Source organism: Eubalaena glacialis, chromosome 19 (assembly GCF_028564815.1).
Source record: "Eubalaena glacialis isolate mEubGla1 chromosome 19, mEubGla1.1.hap2.+ XY, whole genome shotgun sequence".
NCBI lineage: Eukaryota > Metazoa > Chordata > Mammalia > Artiodactyla > Balaenidae > Eubalaena > Eubalaena glacialis.
This window is the reverse complement of record NC_083734.1, coordinates 35,965,087-35,984,010: the sequence shown is the minus strand read 5'-3', so window position 1 is coordinate 35,984,010 and position 18,924 is coordinate 35,965,087. Positions and strand designations below refer to the sequence as shown.

The following is an 18,924-nucleotide window of genomic DNA, read 5'->3' as shown; positions in this document are numbered from 1 at the left end:
AGTACTCAATGGTGTGAGCCCTCCTGGAGGACACCATTTCCTCCCCAAGACCTGACCCCACCAAACAGCCTGTAGGCTCCAGTGCTGGGATGCCTCAAGCCAAACTACAAACAGGGTGGGAACACGGCCCCACCCATCAGCAGACAGGCTGCTTAAAGTCTTCCTGAACACAGCTCTGCCCACCAGAGGGACAAGACCCAGCTCCACCCACCAGGGGGCAGGAACCAGTCCCTCCTGAAGCCTGCACTAGCCACTTAGACAGCCTCAACCACCAGAGGGCAGACAGCAGAAGCAAGAAGAACTACAATCCTGTGGCCTGCAGGATGGAAACTGCAATCACAGAAAGTCAGACAAAATGAGATGCCAGAGGAATATGTCCCACATGAAGGAACAAGATAAAACCCCAGAAGAACAACCAAGTGAAGTGGACATAGGCAATCTACCTGAAAAAGAATTCAGAGTAATGACAGTGAAGATGATCCAAGATCTTGGAAAAAGAATGGAGGCACAGATTGAGAAGATACAAGAAATGTTTAACAAAGACCTAGAAGAACTAAAGAACAAACACTGAGATGAACAGTACAATAACTGAAATGAAAAATACACTAGAAGGAATCAATAGCAGAGTAACTGAGGCAGAAGAACAAATAAGTGAGCTGGAAGACAGAATGGTGGAAATCACTGCTGCAGAACAGAATAAAGAAAAAAGAATGAAAAGAAACAAAGACAGTCTAAGAAACCTCTGGGACAACATTTTAAATGTACCAACATTCGGATTGTATGGGTCCCAGAAGGAGAAGAGAGAGAGAAAGGACCTGAGAAAATACTTGAAGAGATAGCTGAAAACTTCCCTAACATGGGAAAGGAAACAGTTACCCAAGTCCAGGAAGAACAGAGTCCCAGGCAGGATAAACCCAAGGAGGAACACACCAAGACACATAGTAATCAAATTGACAAAAATTAAAGAGAAAGAAAAAATATTAAAAGCAACAAGGGAAAAGCAACAAATAACATAAAAGGGAACTCCCATAAGGTTAACCAGCTGATTTCTCAGCAGAAATTCTGCAGGCCAGAAGGGAGGGGCACAATATATTTAAAGTGATGAAAGGGAAGAACCTACAACCAAAAATACTCTACCCAGCAAGGCTCTCACTCAGATTCTACAGAGAAATCAAAAGCTTTACAGATAAGCAAAAGCTAAGAGAATTCAGCACCACCAGACCAGCTTTGCAACAAATGCTAAAGGAACTTCTCTAAGCAGAAAATAAAAGGCCACTACTAGAATCAAGAAAATTAGGAATGGAAAAGCTCACTGGCAAAGGGAAATGTACAGTAAAGGCAGTAAAGGTAGGAAATCATCTGCACACAAATATGATATCAAAACCAGTGATTGTGAGGACAGCACAAATGCAGGATATTGGAAATGCACTGGAAATTAAAAGACTAGCAATTTGAAACAATTTTGTTTATATATAGACTGCTATATCAAAACCTCATGGTAACCACAAACTGAAAATCTACAATTAATACACACACAAAAAAGAAAACAGAATCTAAACATGACACTAATGTTAGTCATCAAATCACAAGAGAAGAGAACAAAAGAGGAAGGGAAGAAAAAAGACCTACAAAAACAAATCCAAAACAATTAAGAAAATGGCAAAAGGATATGGCAATAATTACCTTAAATGTAAATGGATTAAATGCTCCAACCAAAAGACATATACTCGCTGAATGGATACAAAAACAAGACCCGTATATATGCTGTCTACAAGAAACCCACTTCAGATCTAGGGACATATACAGACTGAAAGTGAAGTAAGTCAGACAGAGAAAGACAAATATCATATGATATCGCTTATATGTGGAATCTAAAAAAAAAATGTGATACAAATGAACTTACTTACAAAAAGAAACAGACTCACAGACTTAGAGAATGAATTTATGGTTACTGGGGGGAGGGTAAAGTGTGGGGGAGGGATAGATTGGGAGTTTGGGATTGACACGTACACACTACTATATTTAAAATAGATAACCAACAAGGACCTACTGTATAGCACAGGGAACTCTGCTCAATATTCTGTAATAACCTAAATGGAAAAAGAATTTGAAAAAGAATAGATACATGTATATGTATAACTAAATCACTTTGTTGTACACCTCAAACTAACACAACACTGTTAATCAACTATGCTCCAATATAAAATTAAAATTAAAAAAAATAAAATTTAGCCAATCTTTCATTGAGGGAAATGGTTTCATTGAAGAAAAGTCAATCGTTTACATTAGGGGTTGCAAACTTTTTCTGTAAAGGGCCACATAGTAAATATTTTAGGCATTTCAGGCAATACAGTCTCTGTTGCAACTACTCAACTCTGTTGGCTGTGGTATAAAGGTAGCCATAGACAATAAATGAATATGCATGGCTGTGCTCCAAGAAAACTTTGTTTACAAAACTAGGTGGTGGGCCAGATTTGGCCTACAGTCTATTATTTGCTGAGCCTTGTCCTGAACTGTAGTATCTCTAAGTGGGACTTAGGGGAAGGTTGGGGAAGAAAAATAAAACTTAGATCAATAGATATTACTTAGAATATCTGCAGATAATCTGGTAACCATCACTAAAGATTAGGGAGTAAAACCCAACCAATCGGCATATTGTGCTAGGAGTGGGAACAGGATATACAAGAAGACTAGATGAAACTAGATCACGAGTTTTCCATCTGATGAAGAAGAAAGGTCAGTGACAAGCAGCACTAGAGTCAATAAAAGCCAGTGGGGTGTAGAGAACAAAGAGACTACTACTAACTGGACTGATCACAACAGCATTCACAGAGAAGGAGACCTCTGGCTGAACTTGTGAGACGGGTATGATTCAGGTGGGTGAAAACCAGGTGAAGAAACAACATGAACAAAGGCATAGGCAAGTATGTGTAAGGTGTGTTCACAGAATAGTGAGTTGGCAGATTGGAGCAAAGTTGGAAAGGTGTTTATGGAGTATCACAGAAGACTTTTACACAACAGTTTTAACAGTGTGAACACTTTTTGTAGAGTTAGTGGGAGGTATTGAGGATTTCTGAGCTTCTAGTACAATGTTCTCTACAAAGCAGGCAACTCAAAGTATCCTCCTCCTTTAGAAAGACGGTGAGGCTGGCTGCATCTTACATATTCTGAATGTGATGTTATTAACAGATCGCATTTATTAAGCCATTATTATCTACCTGATAATAACGTACTAAGTGCTTTACTATCATATGTCATTTAATATTTATAAGAAAATCACTGAGGTGGTTATTTTTATCCCTATTTTACAGATTAGAAAACTGAGATGCAGAAGTTAACTTACCCAAATCCATCCAGCTTGGAAGAGGCAGAGTGTGGGTTTAAACCTAGGTCTGTCTGTAAGCTTTTAATCATTCTCCTAAATGGCTTCTCAGTGCATTTAAACATATCTTTGTGTTTTAAATAAAACATTTTTTAAAACCTCATTTCTAAATTGTCTCTTTGTTTCTCCTACTCAAAAATCCCCAATACTATGATTACCTTTCTCATCTTCAGTCTTCCTACTAAATATTTTTTCCAAGAGCAACAGATTCATAATTAAAGATTTAGAAATTTAAATTCTGTTCAAATTTCATCCAATCTGAGTTCACTAATTTAACATAAAATTGTGATTTTTAAAATCAATGCCATATCTATCCATCTCTCTATATAATTATTTTTACATTATTTTTGTCTACATTTTAGGTGGGCCTTGCTTTATGGCACACAAACCATATATTTATCTCACATGACTTTTTGCTCAAGCATAACAGTGAATACAATTTCAAATAAGTGAAAATGCTTATATATAAAACCTAGAGGGGAATAAGGTGTTAACAACAGTTGCATTAAAGTTATGTGATTACAGGTGATCTGTTTCTTTTTCTCTTATCTAAATTAATTAAAATTGAATATATTAGTGTTATAATTCTAAATGTAATCATGTGAAAATGTTCTCTTAAAAAAAAAAAGATTATGAAACAACACATTGGGATCTACTCTACTAAGCAACTAATAAAAGAATTTCTTAATGCAAAAAGTGACTACATTCCATAAAGGTGCCATGATTCTTGGTTACATGTACTTAGAGCTATTAAGACTCATTAATTCACTGGGATCTAATATCAGGGTAGCTGGTATGGGCCTATCTTTGGTTTCTTTAAATTCAATCAATTTAAGAGAAATAAGAGTAGGGGCTTAGTGAATTAGTCACAACAGGCCATTAATCTCTGCACTCTCAATTGTAATCCAGCCTCTACTAAAGTGATTGGGGAAAAAAATCCCACAAAATACCCAAACACTCAAAAAAGCTCCAAAGCCAGCTCCCTAGAGACCGGCTCATGTAGGTCACAGTTTGCTTGTTTTTACTTAACATCAATACAGCACTTGTCATCTGTCCTATTTCTTGTTAGTTTTTCTTTTCACCTTTTGCTGAAATTCTCAGAACAGATATATTTAAAAAGGAACCATGCTGCAATCCCACAAATGGCCTAGCATTTAATTATCATTTTAAAAATCATTCTCTTAAGTGAATATGAAACATAAATCAAAAGTATCTTCTCATGTTGAAAACTTATTGAAAAAACATGCTTAAGGTTACCATGTGTGTAAATTAGTGCTTGAGGAAGCTGGCAAAACTAAATAATGAAGAGAGAGCCACCAGATTCTAGTAAAAATGAACAAGTGACAGTTTTAGAACATGTAAATATTATATATTTTCTCATAAATGGACTGGATCATAATACCTCATATCTTTATTGCTCTGGCCAATAAGCCAATATTTACTAATGTATCAAGCAAGAAAAACTATGAGCACATTCCTGAATCAGGATTTTGTTTATACCATCATTGTGAAGGTTGAGTATTTACTGGGTCACATGAGACCATACACTGTATTAGAGGCCTTGGTAAGTCTAAACCCTAGTTATAAAATTAAAATATGTCATTAATTTTTTTAATATTAAAGAAAACTGTGGGCCAGACTCAGTAACTTATCTCTGAAGATCATTTTTATGACAAAGACATGATGGTCTTCTTTCTTATAATCTCTAAAATATTCCCCAAACATCCCAGCTTCCCCTAGTGAATCAGATTCAACCAACCTTAACTGATTATGTGTTATGTGCAGGCATTGTGCTAAACACATTCACATGAACTGGCTCATTTAATTCTCATGTTTTAAATGATATTGCCAAATTCCTTCCTAATATTTCCCAACATGTCTTTTGTTCTTTTAGCTTCAGCTATAACAATACAAAACCCACCATTTATCAAGTACATATGCCAAGCACTATGCTGCATTTTTAAATTTCAGTCTCCCTTAACTCCAAAGATAGATGTTACTCCTCCAGTTTTCAAAAGAGGACACTAAGGATTAGTTAGAGATTTTAATTAACTTCTTAACATCACACAACAAGTAACAGCAGAGTTGAGATAAAATTCTAAGACTTTAATATAAAGACCCGCCCGGCAAGGTTTTCAGTAAATGCTTTTATGGAGTAGTCAGTGATGGCCCCTGGACTCTTTCTCAGGGTCTTACTAGAGAGCTACAAGGTCAGCATTCCACAAATATAGTTTGGGTTAGTCTTTCATTATGCCTTATCCTTACACTTGCCCATCTCAAGAGTCACTTCCCACTTTTCTGCTCACTCACAACATCCAAAGTTCTTCCTGTAATTTAATCTTGCTGCCTTGACATTTCAAAAACTGGAAAAGTTTAGCATCAACAGTAAACTTTGATAATTTTCTTAAAAGCTTCATAACACTGTAAAATTTCCAAGTTGGAAAGGGACCTAGAAATTAACCAGTCCAATATCCCTGTTTAAAAGGAGAAAACTGGGATTCAGACCAGTAAAACTACATCCTTCACAACACAATACAGTGGCAAAAGAAGGACTAACCACAACATGTTCTAACTTCCATCCCAGTAATCTTTTCTGCAAACCACCTGAGCCATTCTTCCCTATAATTTATGAAAATATGCTCTAGGAAGAATACTTAAGTAGGCTCAAATTTCTGAACTTAGAAAAGCTATTTGCTTGTCCTTAACCATGGTTTCCTGTCTCTGATCTGACTTATTAAGCAAAAATAACATCTTGAATGCCATGGCTATTTGGTTTTTGCTTAATACTTTCTGGGAGTGGACCACTATTGAAAGGATCTGTCAAAAAAAGAGACAACAGGTCCAAAATGGAGTCATCTGTGCTAAGGCCCATGTCACCAAATCAAGACTTAATACCTAACCTAACTGCAGTTTCAGCCTTTTTCAGGAATATAACCTTAACCAGTCACTCTGGAATTTCCTGGCCAGCACCAATGAGGTAATCCACCAGGTAGATTCCTACTGTCCCCCAAAGGAAGGTGACCTTGTCTGAAACAATCAAGTCTTTGCTAGTAACTTTCCTATCCCACCCTCTTCTGCCTATAAAATCTTCCAATTTGTACAGCTCTTTGGAGCTCCTTTCTATCTGCTAGATGGGATGCTGCTCAATGTATGAATTGTTGAATAAACACCAATAGTATCTTTAAAATTTACTCAGTTGAATTTGGGTATTTTTAAACAGATCTTTGAAAACTTAATAACTGTTCTACATACTTGTTTACTTCCTCCAGGAATTCAAGTGTATTGCTGGCGACTTATACACAGGTTATATATTACTTATGGATATAATATGGTAAAAACATAAAGAAATTCACACTGTTTTACCCAGTAATCACAATACTGAGATGATTGTAAAGAAATAATTCAAAAGAAATAAATATCTATAGACAAAAACATAGGCCCAAAATGGCAAATCTAGAAATAACATAGCTGCTCAAAAATAGGGAAAAAGAGAAATATAAATAATGCTATTTTAGATGAATAAAATATTATGAAACTATTATAAAGAAAATCATAAATGTTAAAGTGGCAAATACTAGACAATTGTTCACTAGACCATTTTCCCTTTGTTCCTGGGCTTGGGCTAGTCTTGTGACTAGCCTGCAATTCTCAACCTCTTTTGCAATAAGATGTTGCCATGTGATTGACCAGAAGTGAGGTACACAGTTTTCCTGTTAGGCCCATAAACACCTCTCCCATGATCATCCTCCTCACTCTTTTTCCAGCTGTTAATGTTGATGCACAGAACAACATTGGAAGCCATGTCTTGAAGGTAGCAGAGACTATCACCCTTGAGACTCCCAAGTCACTACACAGACAGGATTCCTTCTCTTTTATCCCTTCCCCCTCACCAAGCCCCTATTCTCTCACACACATACACACACACAAATTGACACCAATTAGACAATTAATGTGAACAGGAAGTAAGCTTCTACTATGTTATGTTACTGAGACTGTGGGGTTTACCAGTCACAAAGTCCTGGATTTCCTAAACTAATACAACTAGGAAGCAACATGGGGGAATACTTAAGATATAATGTAAAAGTTTTTTTTAAGTACAAAGCTTTAAGGGAAAAAATTTATAATTGCAAACTTTGGGAAATAAAAATTTAGTCTATGAAGAATCAGTTTGTTTTCCTAAATTTTCTTTGATACTATTCTTCTATTATATTTAGCATTAAAATTAACTCAATGATTTCTAGCATCACTCATGTTTGTAACACTAAAACACTTGCATGTACAGTCCCTTGCTTGTAAGGAGTATTGATCAAAGAGGAGCATTTCAATTGAACACACAATTAAACTAAACAGCAAATGCACAAATAAAACTCTCATTTTTAATTTGTTTGACACATTTTACCTTTAGATATGGAACATTATAAAACTTTACCTGGCTCAGTCAGGCTCTAATTTCAGCAGTTCTAAAAGCAAGAGGAACCAAAAAAAAAAGAAAAAACAAAGAAAGAAAAAAAAGGCTGCACCAACTCACGCACTATTTTAATTGCATAGGACTCTCATTTAGCCACTACAACACAGAACTTCAAAGACACAAACTATAAGGGCACAAAGAACATCTTCATAACAGTGGAAAAACAGGGATGGAACCTGTTAGAGATACCAAAAAATGATGACTTCACTACGTTATATTTCATTCTATAAGATGTGAGTGACTTAGAGCTGGTATCATTACCGTGTACTGCAAGACAGCCAGCCAGTGACATATTTCTATTTACACCCAGGCCATACAACAAACATTTATTATTCATAGATGCCTCACTTTCTAACTATCAGTATAATTTCCATATATCTACTGCAAGATTAACAGTAGGAGCCTTTTTTCTATAACCTCCTCTCATTTTTTTCTAAAATTAACAAGCAAACAAACAACAAACCACCTAACTGACCATTTCCTCACAGTTATAAAGATCAACTAGGAGATTATAGGCAGAATGTACAGCCAAGAACAGCAAATACACTATGTTCTTTCAATTTCTAGGTTCTTGGAAATACCCACCTCCGCCCCCCATGGTAAAAACTGTTGGGTGCCACAGTTCTGTTTCTAAAGGCTGGGCAAGGGTGGGGGGGTAAAGTTTTCTGACAGAAGACTGAAAACACCTTAGAAAACAGTTTCCTGTATTGCTCTGCCTCAAGACTAAAGGGTGGGTAGGCTTTTCCCCTAAAGCACTCTAGTTCATTGTTAACTAAAGAACAGTGAGCTTTCTCAAGTGCTGGCTTCTCCCAAGCTGGAACCCAGTGAGAAAACAACCATATCCTTAGCAATTTCCTTTAATAGGAACAGAGATGGCATGAAAAAAGAACAACAATGCATCCATGGATCCTTAATCGCCCTAATTCAAGTCTCACAGGATGGTATCTCAGAACACAAAGGAGCAGAAATACATTTTAAACAATGGTGAAGTGCCCTGACTAACGCTGGTTTGTCAAATGCAGATAAGAGTTGAGTCTGAGAAGGAAATACAAAGCTATCCAATAAGTTGCTCCCTGGGAAAGTTCCAGTTCTGACTGCATGCAAGAGGGCAGCTAACAGAGAAGTCTTCTTCATTTTCCCTCCCTCTTAACCTCCATACAAGATCTGAATCTTGTTTCCCAGTCTCCTGTGAAGGAAGGAAAGCCATTCTAAATCAATCCTTGTTATTCATTTATGTATCAACTCACTCATTCATTATTGAGTATCTACTAAAATGCCAGGCTCTAGTTTGAGCAATGGGAAAAAATTGTGTATCACTAAATATACATTCTACAAGGGCAAGGCTGTTTAGCTTACTATATTTTAACTTCTGTCTGGCCCAGTGCCTCACTGATAGGAGGCATTTATTAGCATTTGTGAAATTAATGAACCAACCCATTAAACCCCTTCAGAGTGGGAGAGAACCCTTCCATAGACATGTACCCATATCTGTCCTTTTCAAGAATCCTGTGAGGTATTTATATTATTCCAAAATCATGGAGGAGGAATGGTCCCTACTCACTCAGTAAGTGCTGCCATCAAAATTGTTTTCCTTAAAGGTAAAAGGTAACTTGTGTGTATGGCAGGAAGAGGGAGCAGCAGAAGAGGAATATGTTGACCCATATCCTTCAGTAAATATGTTTATTCCAACTGTGGCATTGCTGCCAAATGTGTTGTGAAGCCAGCAGGACTTGGCTCTGGTAAATTCACCTGAAAGTCACAGGCTTCATTTCCTACTGCCAGCCCCTTCGGCCTATGGGCATTAAGTACAGGACAAAGTTAAAGGTTAATTCTCCATGTACTGTGACAAAGGTCCCACCTCTCCCGGATCAGGAGGGAAAGGCATTTGTAGACTGTCTCCTTCACAACCACTGAAGATCTTTCCACTTCCATCTTGATGGCACCTTAATGCAAATGAACTCAAACCCAAACACTGGCTACCCCATTACCAGTCCAATCTTGCTAATAAAAGCAATTATGGCTGTGTTATAAAGGCAATCCCAGACCATTCATTAGCATTCACAGCACCCACCCCACCCTTACATGCTATAAATAAATCCTTTAAAGTTTTGTTTAAGATTACACAAGATGAAAAGGGCAGAAAGTTGCAGGAAAGATTCAATTACCAAAGGGAATAAAATGATAGTTGCCATATTTCAAAATCTAGGGTCAACCAATAGCATCCTGGCTCTTTTTCCTAGGGTAGAAATACAAACTAAGTAAGGAGGTAAATTCTGTAGTCTAAATCTGAGTTATCACAAAAGCTTCTGGGAAGCTACATGGAACTAGAGACGATACTGGAAAATAACTAGTGATCTGGGCCAAACAGAGCATAGCTGGACTAAAGCCAAAAGCTTTAACCCTGACTGGTCTGCTCCTAAAGAAGATAAAGGTATAAACTAGACCTATCCCCCTGAGCCTTAAAAGATGCCCTCCTTGCACAGAGAGGCACAAGGGTAATTTTTACTACTATTATATGTAAGGTATTACTGCTATTAGCATCATATTTCCTATATGCTATTCTATCTTGGCCTCATCCATTACACTCTACCCTCTAGTTGTTGCCATATTTACCTCTTCACAGTCCCCTGAATTCATCATGTCCTATCTGATTTCCTGTCTTTACAAATGTTGTTTCCTATGATCATCCCTCCCCTATCACACTCCTAGTCAATCAGCAAAAATCTTCCAAGCCAACTCTTTAGCTTTCTTTAAGACTCCCCCCAAACACCCTCTGACACTATTTACTCGCCTTCTTCTAGCCCTTCCACCTCCAGAATGAGTCAGATGCCCCTTCTCTGTCCTATTCACACACTGCTGTATCTCTTTTCACTACAGTACTTATCACAGTCTGCTATAACTACTAATATTTTTAAAATCAGTGTCCTGCTAAAGGTTATGACTTCTTGGAGGGAAAGGTCAGTTGTCTTACTCATTCCTGTTGGATCCCCAGTACCTTAAATATAGAGCACCCTCAATAAATTTTGAATGATTAAGTAAACAAAGGAAGCCATTTCATTTTAGGTCTCTATACGTACTTTATATTAACTGGACCATTGAAAGGGTGAAATGGGTATACAATTTAGTGGACCACGAGTATACTCTCCCAAGTGAACGTGCAGTCTATTGGAAATAAGAGTTGTACAGAGTATAATAAGGTAAAGCTGATGTAAAATGCTTTGCAGTGCTTTAACCATTGGTTTCATGTCAAATAGCACATCTATTACTTGGCACACAATCTTCACAACACAAAAGAATGTATGGATGATTCATTTCTCTTAGCCTTTATCTAATGCTAAAGACATTATTATTATTATTCAAGTACAAAAATGGAGACATTTGCATTTGCTTATTATGAAAATACTAAATCTCAAAGATTAGGGTATAGGAGGTGCATAAGAGATAGGACAACTCTTTGATTTTTTCTTTTAAGTCTGTCCCTCAGAATGTCCTATAATGGCCTAATTAATCTATTAGGCCAGTATTTTTTTAAACAGGTTTTGTGAGCAAGAATAAAGATTGACAAGAAGTAGTTGGGTTTCTAAGTTATTGCTTATTGCAATAAAAGTATAAAAGTATCATTAAATTGCACACAAACCTGATTATGTCATTTTCTTTATCTCTACCTTTGCTCCTCATAACTAAAAGATACCATCTAAAATTCTTACCTTAGCTTGCAAACCCCTTTAAATTGGCCCCAAGTTATTCTCACTTAATCTAACCCATCTATTTTATATGCTCATTTTACCATACTTCTGATACTTTTGTGGGTTTTTTTCATCACTTCTTGTATAAGAACATACTATTCTTGCCTCATGGTATGTCTTTTTCTTTTTTCCTCTTCTTTTGAAATCATGTATCCTTCCAACCCTAGTTCAACTGTTTTCTCTTCCATAAACCCTACCCCTTCCCCAATTGCATCTTCCAACTTCTAACAACAGAATTAACTGCTCTTTCTTTATAATTAAATAAATTTAAAATATAAAATAATTAAATATATAAATAATTTAAAATAATAATTAAAAATATAAAAAGCACTCTGAACACAACTCTGTCACATAACATGTATACCATCTTATAAATACTAAGGACCAAGTGTTGTTTGTTAATTTTTGTAATTCCTATGCTTGGCACGCAGTTAGCTGGCAATACTGTTTTGTTGAACACAAAGAAATGACTGAAAAATTAATTGTAATTTACAAAAACAGGTCCAAAGTGTCAAAATAAGTATTGTTTTTGATGATAATGATTTTATGGGAACAGCTCCAATTCACTGAGAGACTACCACATGTCAAGCACTTTGACAGGATCTTATGTACATTTTCTCCAATCCTCATTTTACAGATTTTACAGAGACTCAGAGAATGTAAAGAACTTACCTAAGATCACACAGAGAGTGAATGCTAAAGGCAGTATTCACATTTAGACCTATTTTGGTTCCAAAGCCCATGCTTACTCTTATATGATATGTGTAATTTGGTCAGTGATTACTGTATTCCAGATACGATGCTAGGCATTTACAAATAGTGTTTTGCTCCTTACAATTATCCTGTAGGATCAACAATCTTGGGAAATAAGTACCATCTCCATTTTACAGTTGAGAAAGCTGAAGTCTCCCCAAAACTCAACTGCAATCTCAAACAGATTTGAGAGATTTGAGAGCAGTAGTTGGAGACATGCAATACAAATTTAAAATCTAAAGAAATGTTAGAATTTCAAACAAATTTTAACCAAGTTCAATCCATTGAATCCATGTAAAGATCCATAATAAGAAAAAATAAAAATCACCAAGAAATTAAATATATTAGGACACTCCATATTCTCTCAATTCAACAGCTCTCTAAGTGGGCTCCTCCCAACTTTCCAGTATCTCCTAAAGTGAATCTTTTTTTCCAATTGGGACAGTCTTCACTGTACATCTTACTCATTCCTATCCCTCTCCTTTTGATGATGTGGTCCCCTCCAACTCTTCTATCCAAACCTCTAACATCTATCTAATATCTTCCTTTTCCTTCATGTCTGGACTTCTCTCTTACATAGCATTTATGTACTCTATCAAACAATTAGGCATTATTTGTACTGTTTTATATCATGATACATTTTGTGCATTACAACTTTGCTTTCACAACTATATCTAAACCATTAAGTATTATTCGTATTATTTAATATCACTCTACATTATGTGTATGTATCTCAACTTTTATTTTAAAGCTATATCTTATGCATGGATCATTCCATAATATAGTAAAGACACAGATACTTTACATTTGTATAACACAAAGAACATTCAGGATCACTCTCTGATGTTTCCCTCAACAATTCTTTGAAATAGGCAAAGAAGATATAACTTTTCATTTCACAGATGAGGAAACTGAGAGTCTAAGAGGCTAAGAGAATTGCCCAAAGTCACATAGGTAATTAAGGCAGAGTTTGATTGCAGGGTGGGTCTTCAAACTCCCATATTCTTTACACAATGGCCTGCTACTGTACACATTTATGGTACCTGGATGTGTTCCTGGCCTAAACCTCAGGCCCAAATATGTAATGCTTAATTAAGGTGAAAAGGTGGGATGTTAAGTATGACTGCCTAGGGTGGCAATCAAACCCCCCCCTCCCCACCCAAGAAAATGTTTCTCAACATTGACAATTCTTCCCCCCTCCCCCCATAGTGTATTACTCAGGAAGCCTCTCGTCTCACTGCCAGGAGAGTCCCATCTATGATATCTGTCATCTACGGCATCTGTCAATGAAGAGTCTATGTGACATCACATGGGAAACTGGACTTAAAGAAACCGTATTGCCAATGAGATCATCAGATTCTTTATTGGGGTGGAGCTCTTTTTTATATTTAATGGAACTTTCTATTTCAAATCATATTGACAGCATATGCAGTTTGTCATTTTGGAAGCACCTAAAAGTTGAGTCTATATTGAGTTATAATTTACAAGAAGAAAGAAGAAAATTCTGTTGTTCCCCTGGGAATAAGCACTACTTTGTTCCCAGTGATTTATTTAACTTTCCAAGCCTCACCTCCATATTGGGCTCACAGGGATAAAGTGGGTTACACTCATGACTATGCCCCGAAGCCTAATGTTACCAGTCTCATTTATAAGAGAAAGAAAATTAAGAGACATTTCAAAGCTGTTAGGCCAAGACCTCACTGAAAGTAGGATTTGTACTCAATGTTATAAAATGCACTAGTTAATGATTTTTTTTTTTTGCTTTTAAACAAGTCGTAAGGGAGGAAGGTAAAGGTTCTATTCTATTCCTCAAAAACCCTGCAATGCCAGGTTTGTAGGAAAAATATATATTACTGCAAGCTTACTCTGCCTGAGACACTGTGCTAAGTAAAAATCATTGACCATATTATCTAATTTAATCTATATAACAAAAGTGCGGTATGTACTATTATCCCATTTCTAAATGTAAACCATTAATGTGAAACCATTTTAATTTTCAGATTGGGAGAGAATGTATGAAACATTCATTTCTTACAGGTATTGCTGATCATAAGGCACTGGGGGCAAATGAGTAACAGTGTTAACTGTTTGAATGACAGTCATGTACAACTCAAACACCACCTTAATTCTAGCTCTAGGCTGCAATCACCCTAAACTTCCACTTCTAAACTCTCTAAGATTTACATCCATTTAACACAATTTACTCTTTCAATTGGAAACATCAAAATAAAAGAATACTTAATAAAAACATTTAAAAGAAATCTTGTACCATAGCATAAATGATACACTGAATTTTGACTCAGAACTGGGTGTGAATCCTCCAAGCTGAACCTCTGTGGCCTTTGGTTGCCTCATTTATAAAATCACCCTACAAATTCTGAGACTAGATGAGTTAAAATATGTGCAATATTGTGTAATACATGTGAAAGTACCACATAATTCTAATTACTATTGCTGTTATTATTATAAATAAACTAACAAGGAAGTAAAGGGAAGTAAAGTATAGGGAAGTAGGATGTGCAGTGTAAATTAAATCAGACAGCTCTCTTTGGACCAAGAAATTCTCTCCTGGTGCTGCTAAGTATTCATTCTCGCTGACATGTGCTGCTTTTGTAAGAAGGGAATGTGCTCTTGCTAGCACAGGGAAATATCATCCTGGTTTTCTCTCTCTCTCTCTCTCTCTCTCTCTCTCTCTATCTATCTATCTATCTATCTCTCTCTCTCTCTCTCCCTCCCTCCCTGTCATCTCCACAGATCTTGGCTGCCTTACATTTTCAGTAAAATTAAATATGAGTCGAACGTAGAGCCCCAAGAACTCCCAGATCATGGCATTCCCTCTTCAGACTAGCTGTGTTGTCCTTAAGCAGCCAAATTCTCTCAAATGGAAGGCACACATGCTACTTCCCCAGCAGCTAGCCAAGCCTGGCCAAGCTAGCTAGCAGACCCCTAGTCCCATTTACTCAGCTTCATCGCAATCAAATGATTAACGCAGAGCCAGCAAACATACAAGCCCAGGTGTCTGTATTTTAAGCAATATAGCCACATAGACCCAGGGAGAAAACTCCTTTGGGTGTACTTTTAATTTGGGGGGTGGGGTAGGATGAGGGTAGGAAGCTTTGGTTAACAAAACACTGTTACAAAGTTCCAGAGTGTTCCTGAAAGCCAACTGATATTCAGTCAATATACCTTCTATAGGCCAAATTTACTTCCAAAATTTTCCTTCTGCAGAATGTTTACACTGCAGACTTTTGCTGGCCTTTTCTAGTCTGGTATTCCTCAGTAATGAAACCAACCCTACAAATACATCAATCATAGATGCCTGGTAACTCACTAACAATTAGTACCCGTTTACTAGGCAGGGCAATTGATCCCAAGATGGTAGAGAGGTGCTTTTCTTTTTAAGATTTAGCTTCTATGAATACAGGCTTACATTCCTTTTGGTAAAGCTCATTCATGATTAAATTAAAACTGCAAATCATGCAAACAGAAATGATAGGCCCACTAACCACTCCCTGAGCCACAATTATTTAACCTTAGTGTATTGCATTCCTATACCTCTTAAGGCTGCCAGATGGGAAAACAAAGTCCCCCAAACTGTGGCAAATGTGAGTCATAACTATATTACTAATCAGAATTGTGACATACATGGACATCACTGAATGAGCAGTTCTTCTTATAGAGGGAGGAAGCCACCTTGGCTTTGGAGAGAGAATGGCCTTTTAAAGTTAAGTTTATGAATGTGTAAATATACAGTCCATAATGTTGCATCTCTGCCTAAATGTCTTCATAAAGTGTAAATTAATGCTGATCCTAACTAGGCATTTGGAACGCTAACCTAGTTTTCCATATTTAGCTAATAGCTAGCAATTTTGCTTATACTTTTATCTTCTCATTACATAGCAATGATGATTATTTAGTAAATACATGTGAAAGGCCACATAACAACTCTCCTGGGTTGGAAATAACTCTCTCCTAATGCTTCTATTTATACAATTTAGTTGCTGATACACCAAATCAAGTATAGCTGTGACAAGTGTCCCACTAATGCCTCTTTTGGAGGCTAAGAACAGGCCCATGCTCAACTGGTTCCCCTTTGTGCTGGCCTGACCAAATGAAGAGTGGGGTTGGGGACAAAGGATGGGGAGGTCCAGAGCTTTAGTTAATGCTCACCTTTTGTAAATCTTAAAGGGACTCAGCTGGTTTGTCTGATTTGAAATTATTTATGATGCTGGAAAGAGGTAGGAAAAGACTATTTTATAACCAGTGAAATAACATGGAGAAAAGAGAGAGAGTTTGAAAGAGGCATGTAGAAGAGAAAGATGTAAAATGTGGCCTTGTGAGATGCCACCCAGTCTATCCCTGGACATATGACTGATATAAACCTTTACAAGTCACCTGGGAATTTTTCCTCCTAGATGTAGGATGGGTAAAGAGTAGAGGATTTGGAGTGACCCCAGGGCACTTTTTATTGGCTTCTAGGTACACAACATATCTCTAAAGTATTATAGAGGCAAATTTATTTCTAGGGTGGCCAAGCCCCAAACAGAATGATTTCAAATAAAAGATCCCCCATTCCCGCCCTGAATAATGGTATTTGGAACTGGGTCCAGGATAAGGGCAGACAAGGGTTTTTAATATCCAGAATCTGGTCTGGCTTAAAGGGTGGGGATTAGCGGAGCTGAAGGGAGATGCAGGAAACATGTCCCTCCACCCCAGTGCTCACAGGGGCAAGGTTCCTGATCTCCTCTTCTGCTGACTTCATGGGAAGTTGGCTGAGTCCCCAATTCTGCAGAGGGAATGCAGGCAGAGGGGAGTACTGCAAATGGGCCTTACCCTGGGTGCTTAAATGACAAGTGTGGAGGGAAATGGTGTGGACACTGTCAATGGGAGGAGGCACTGAATTGAACTGGGGAATACTGCTTATCCTGGGGCATTTTCTTACATCTCCACTCCACACCCCCAACTCCCTGCACCAACAAGAACACTGCTTAGAAATTAAAATCCTTCCCAACACACACACACACACACACACACACACACACACACACACACACGTAGGCACAAGCTCTACTTCATTCATCTCAATGCCCTTGCTTCCCACTAGCTCCTAAAACTACAGACTGGCACAAGTAGCCTGAGGTCAGTAAGTCTGAGCCAGTAAGTACATCCTTGCCACTGGGAATTAGGAAAGCTCATCATCTAAACTGGTATTTATGATATTATGTTGTTTTGGATAAGCTTTGCTTTTATTTGGGGTGGTCCTAATGTGTCTGGGGAAGGCATGGAGTACCTCTACGTCCCTCTGATCCCTGCTAGTACTCTCCAGTCCCCGCAACATCCTGCAGTCTCCTGAAAGTGCCTAGGTACCAGGGCAGGGCTCTGCGTCCATTTTTTCAACCAGGAACCACCAGAGTTTGGGAACTTTGAAAGCCAGGGATGGTGGTGGGGTTTGCCAAGGTTCAGATTTCCTCGCCAGAGTTCTCAACCAGGAAAGCAGTTGAAAATCAACACCCATCTGCCTCTTCTTTCTCATCCCTCCACCCCTACTATGTTCCAGGACTCCATGCAGATGCTACCTCCAACACACACACACACACACGCGCACACACACACACACGCACGCAGACACACACACACACCCTTGGGTTTAGAAGGTCTTCAATTCTGAAGGCAGCAAATCCGCAGAGCTGAAAGGGTCTCTGCCACCACCCCTCTCCCGTCCCACCCCGCGAGGCTACTTGATTGTCTACATACAATAAAATCTCATACATTCCAAAGACCACAACATAACCCGAACCCGCCTGTGACTCCAGCGCGTCCCATACCTGATATGCAGACGATGAAATTGGCTTGAAGAAGAAAAAGCACCTCCCAGACTATTTCCATCCTCTGATTCTCATTCCAAGTGCATCACTCGACGGGGAAACAGGGGGGAAGGGGGGAATCCCCACAGGGCACACACACATGCACACACGCACACACTTCCTAGCGAGCGCACACTCACACTCCCACCCGACTGCCAGCCAGGGACCCCCAAGATCAATATCGCAGTTTGAATTGTTCCAGCAAATCTCCCCTCGGGATCGACGGATGTGTGCCCCAGATGTGCTGACACATGTCCGATGCCTCGCTGCCCGGGAAGTCTCCCTGCTCGCCGGTCTCTACTCCTTGCACAAGCGGCGGAAACAGCACTAGCAGCGGCGGCGGCAGCCACCTGAAGCCACCAGCGCTGGGCTCTTCCTGCAAAAACGAGACCCCGATCCTCCTGGCGCCCCAAGAAGTCATAGACGATAGCCCCCCGCCGGGCCTTGCCGCGCAGTTCCGGGCCCCTGGCAGCTCGCAGCTTGCTGGCTAAGCCCAGGCAGTCCGCGACGAGTTGCCCTCGAAGTCCGCCCGCCTCACCGGGGCATGGTCAGAGGGTGGCTGCTCCGCTCCGGGGCCGTTCTCCTCCTGCTTCCGGGGGCCGGGGGGAGGAGCAGACACAGCATACAGAGAGACAGAAAGAGAGGCAGGGATTATTGCCCGAAACTGCTGGCCGCCAGCTGCCTCCGCCGACCCTCCCGGCTGCCCAAGTC

At 38.7% G+C, this 18,924-nt stretch overlaps 1 protein-coding gene across 1 annotated transcript in view; it reads right to left on the bottom strand.

Moving 5' to 3' along the window:
- CA10 (carbonic anhydrase 10) overlaps nucleotides 1-18,235 on the bottom strand; it is a 638,185-nt gene extending 619,950 nt beyond the window's left edge. Inside the window, exon 1 of the mRNA XM_061176004.1 lies at nucleotides 18,175-18,235. Within this exon, the coding sequence (XP_061031987.1) occupies nucleotides 18,175-18,235 (61 nt within the window). The remainder of the gene's footprint in view (nucleotides 1-18,174) is intronic.
- Between the last annotated feature and the right edge of the window lie 689 nt (nucleotides 18,236-18,924).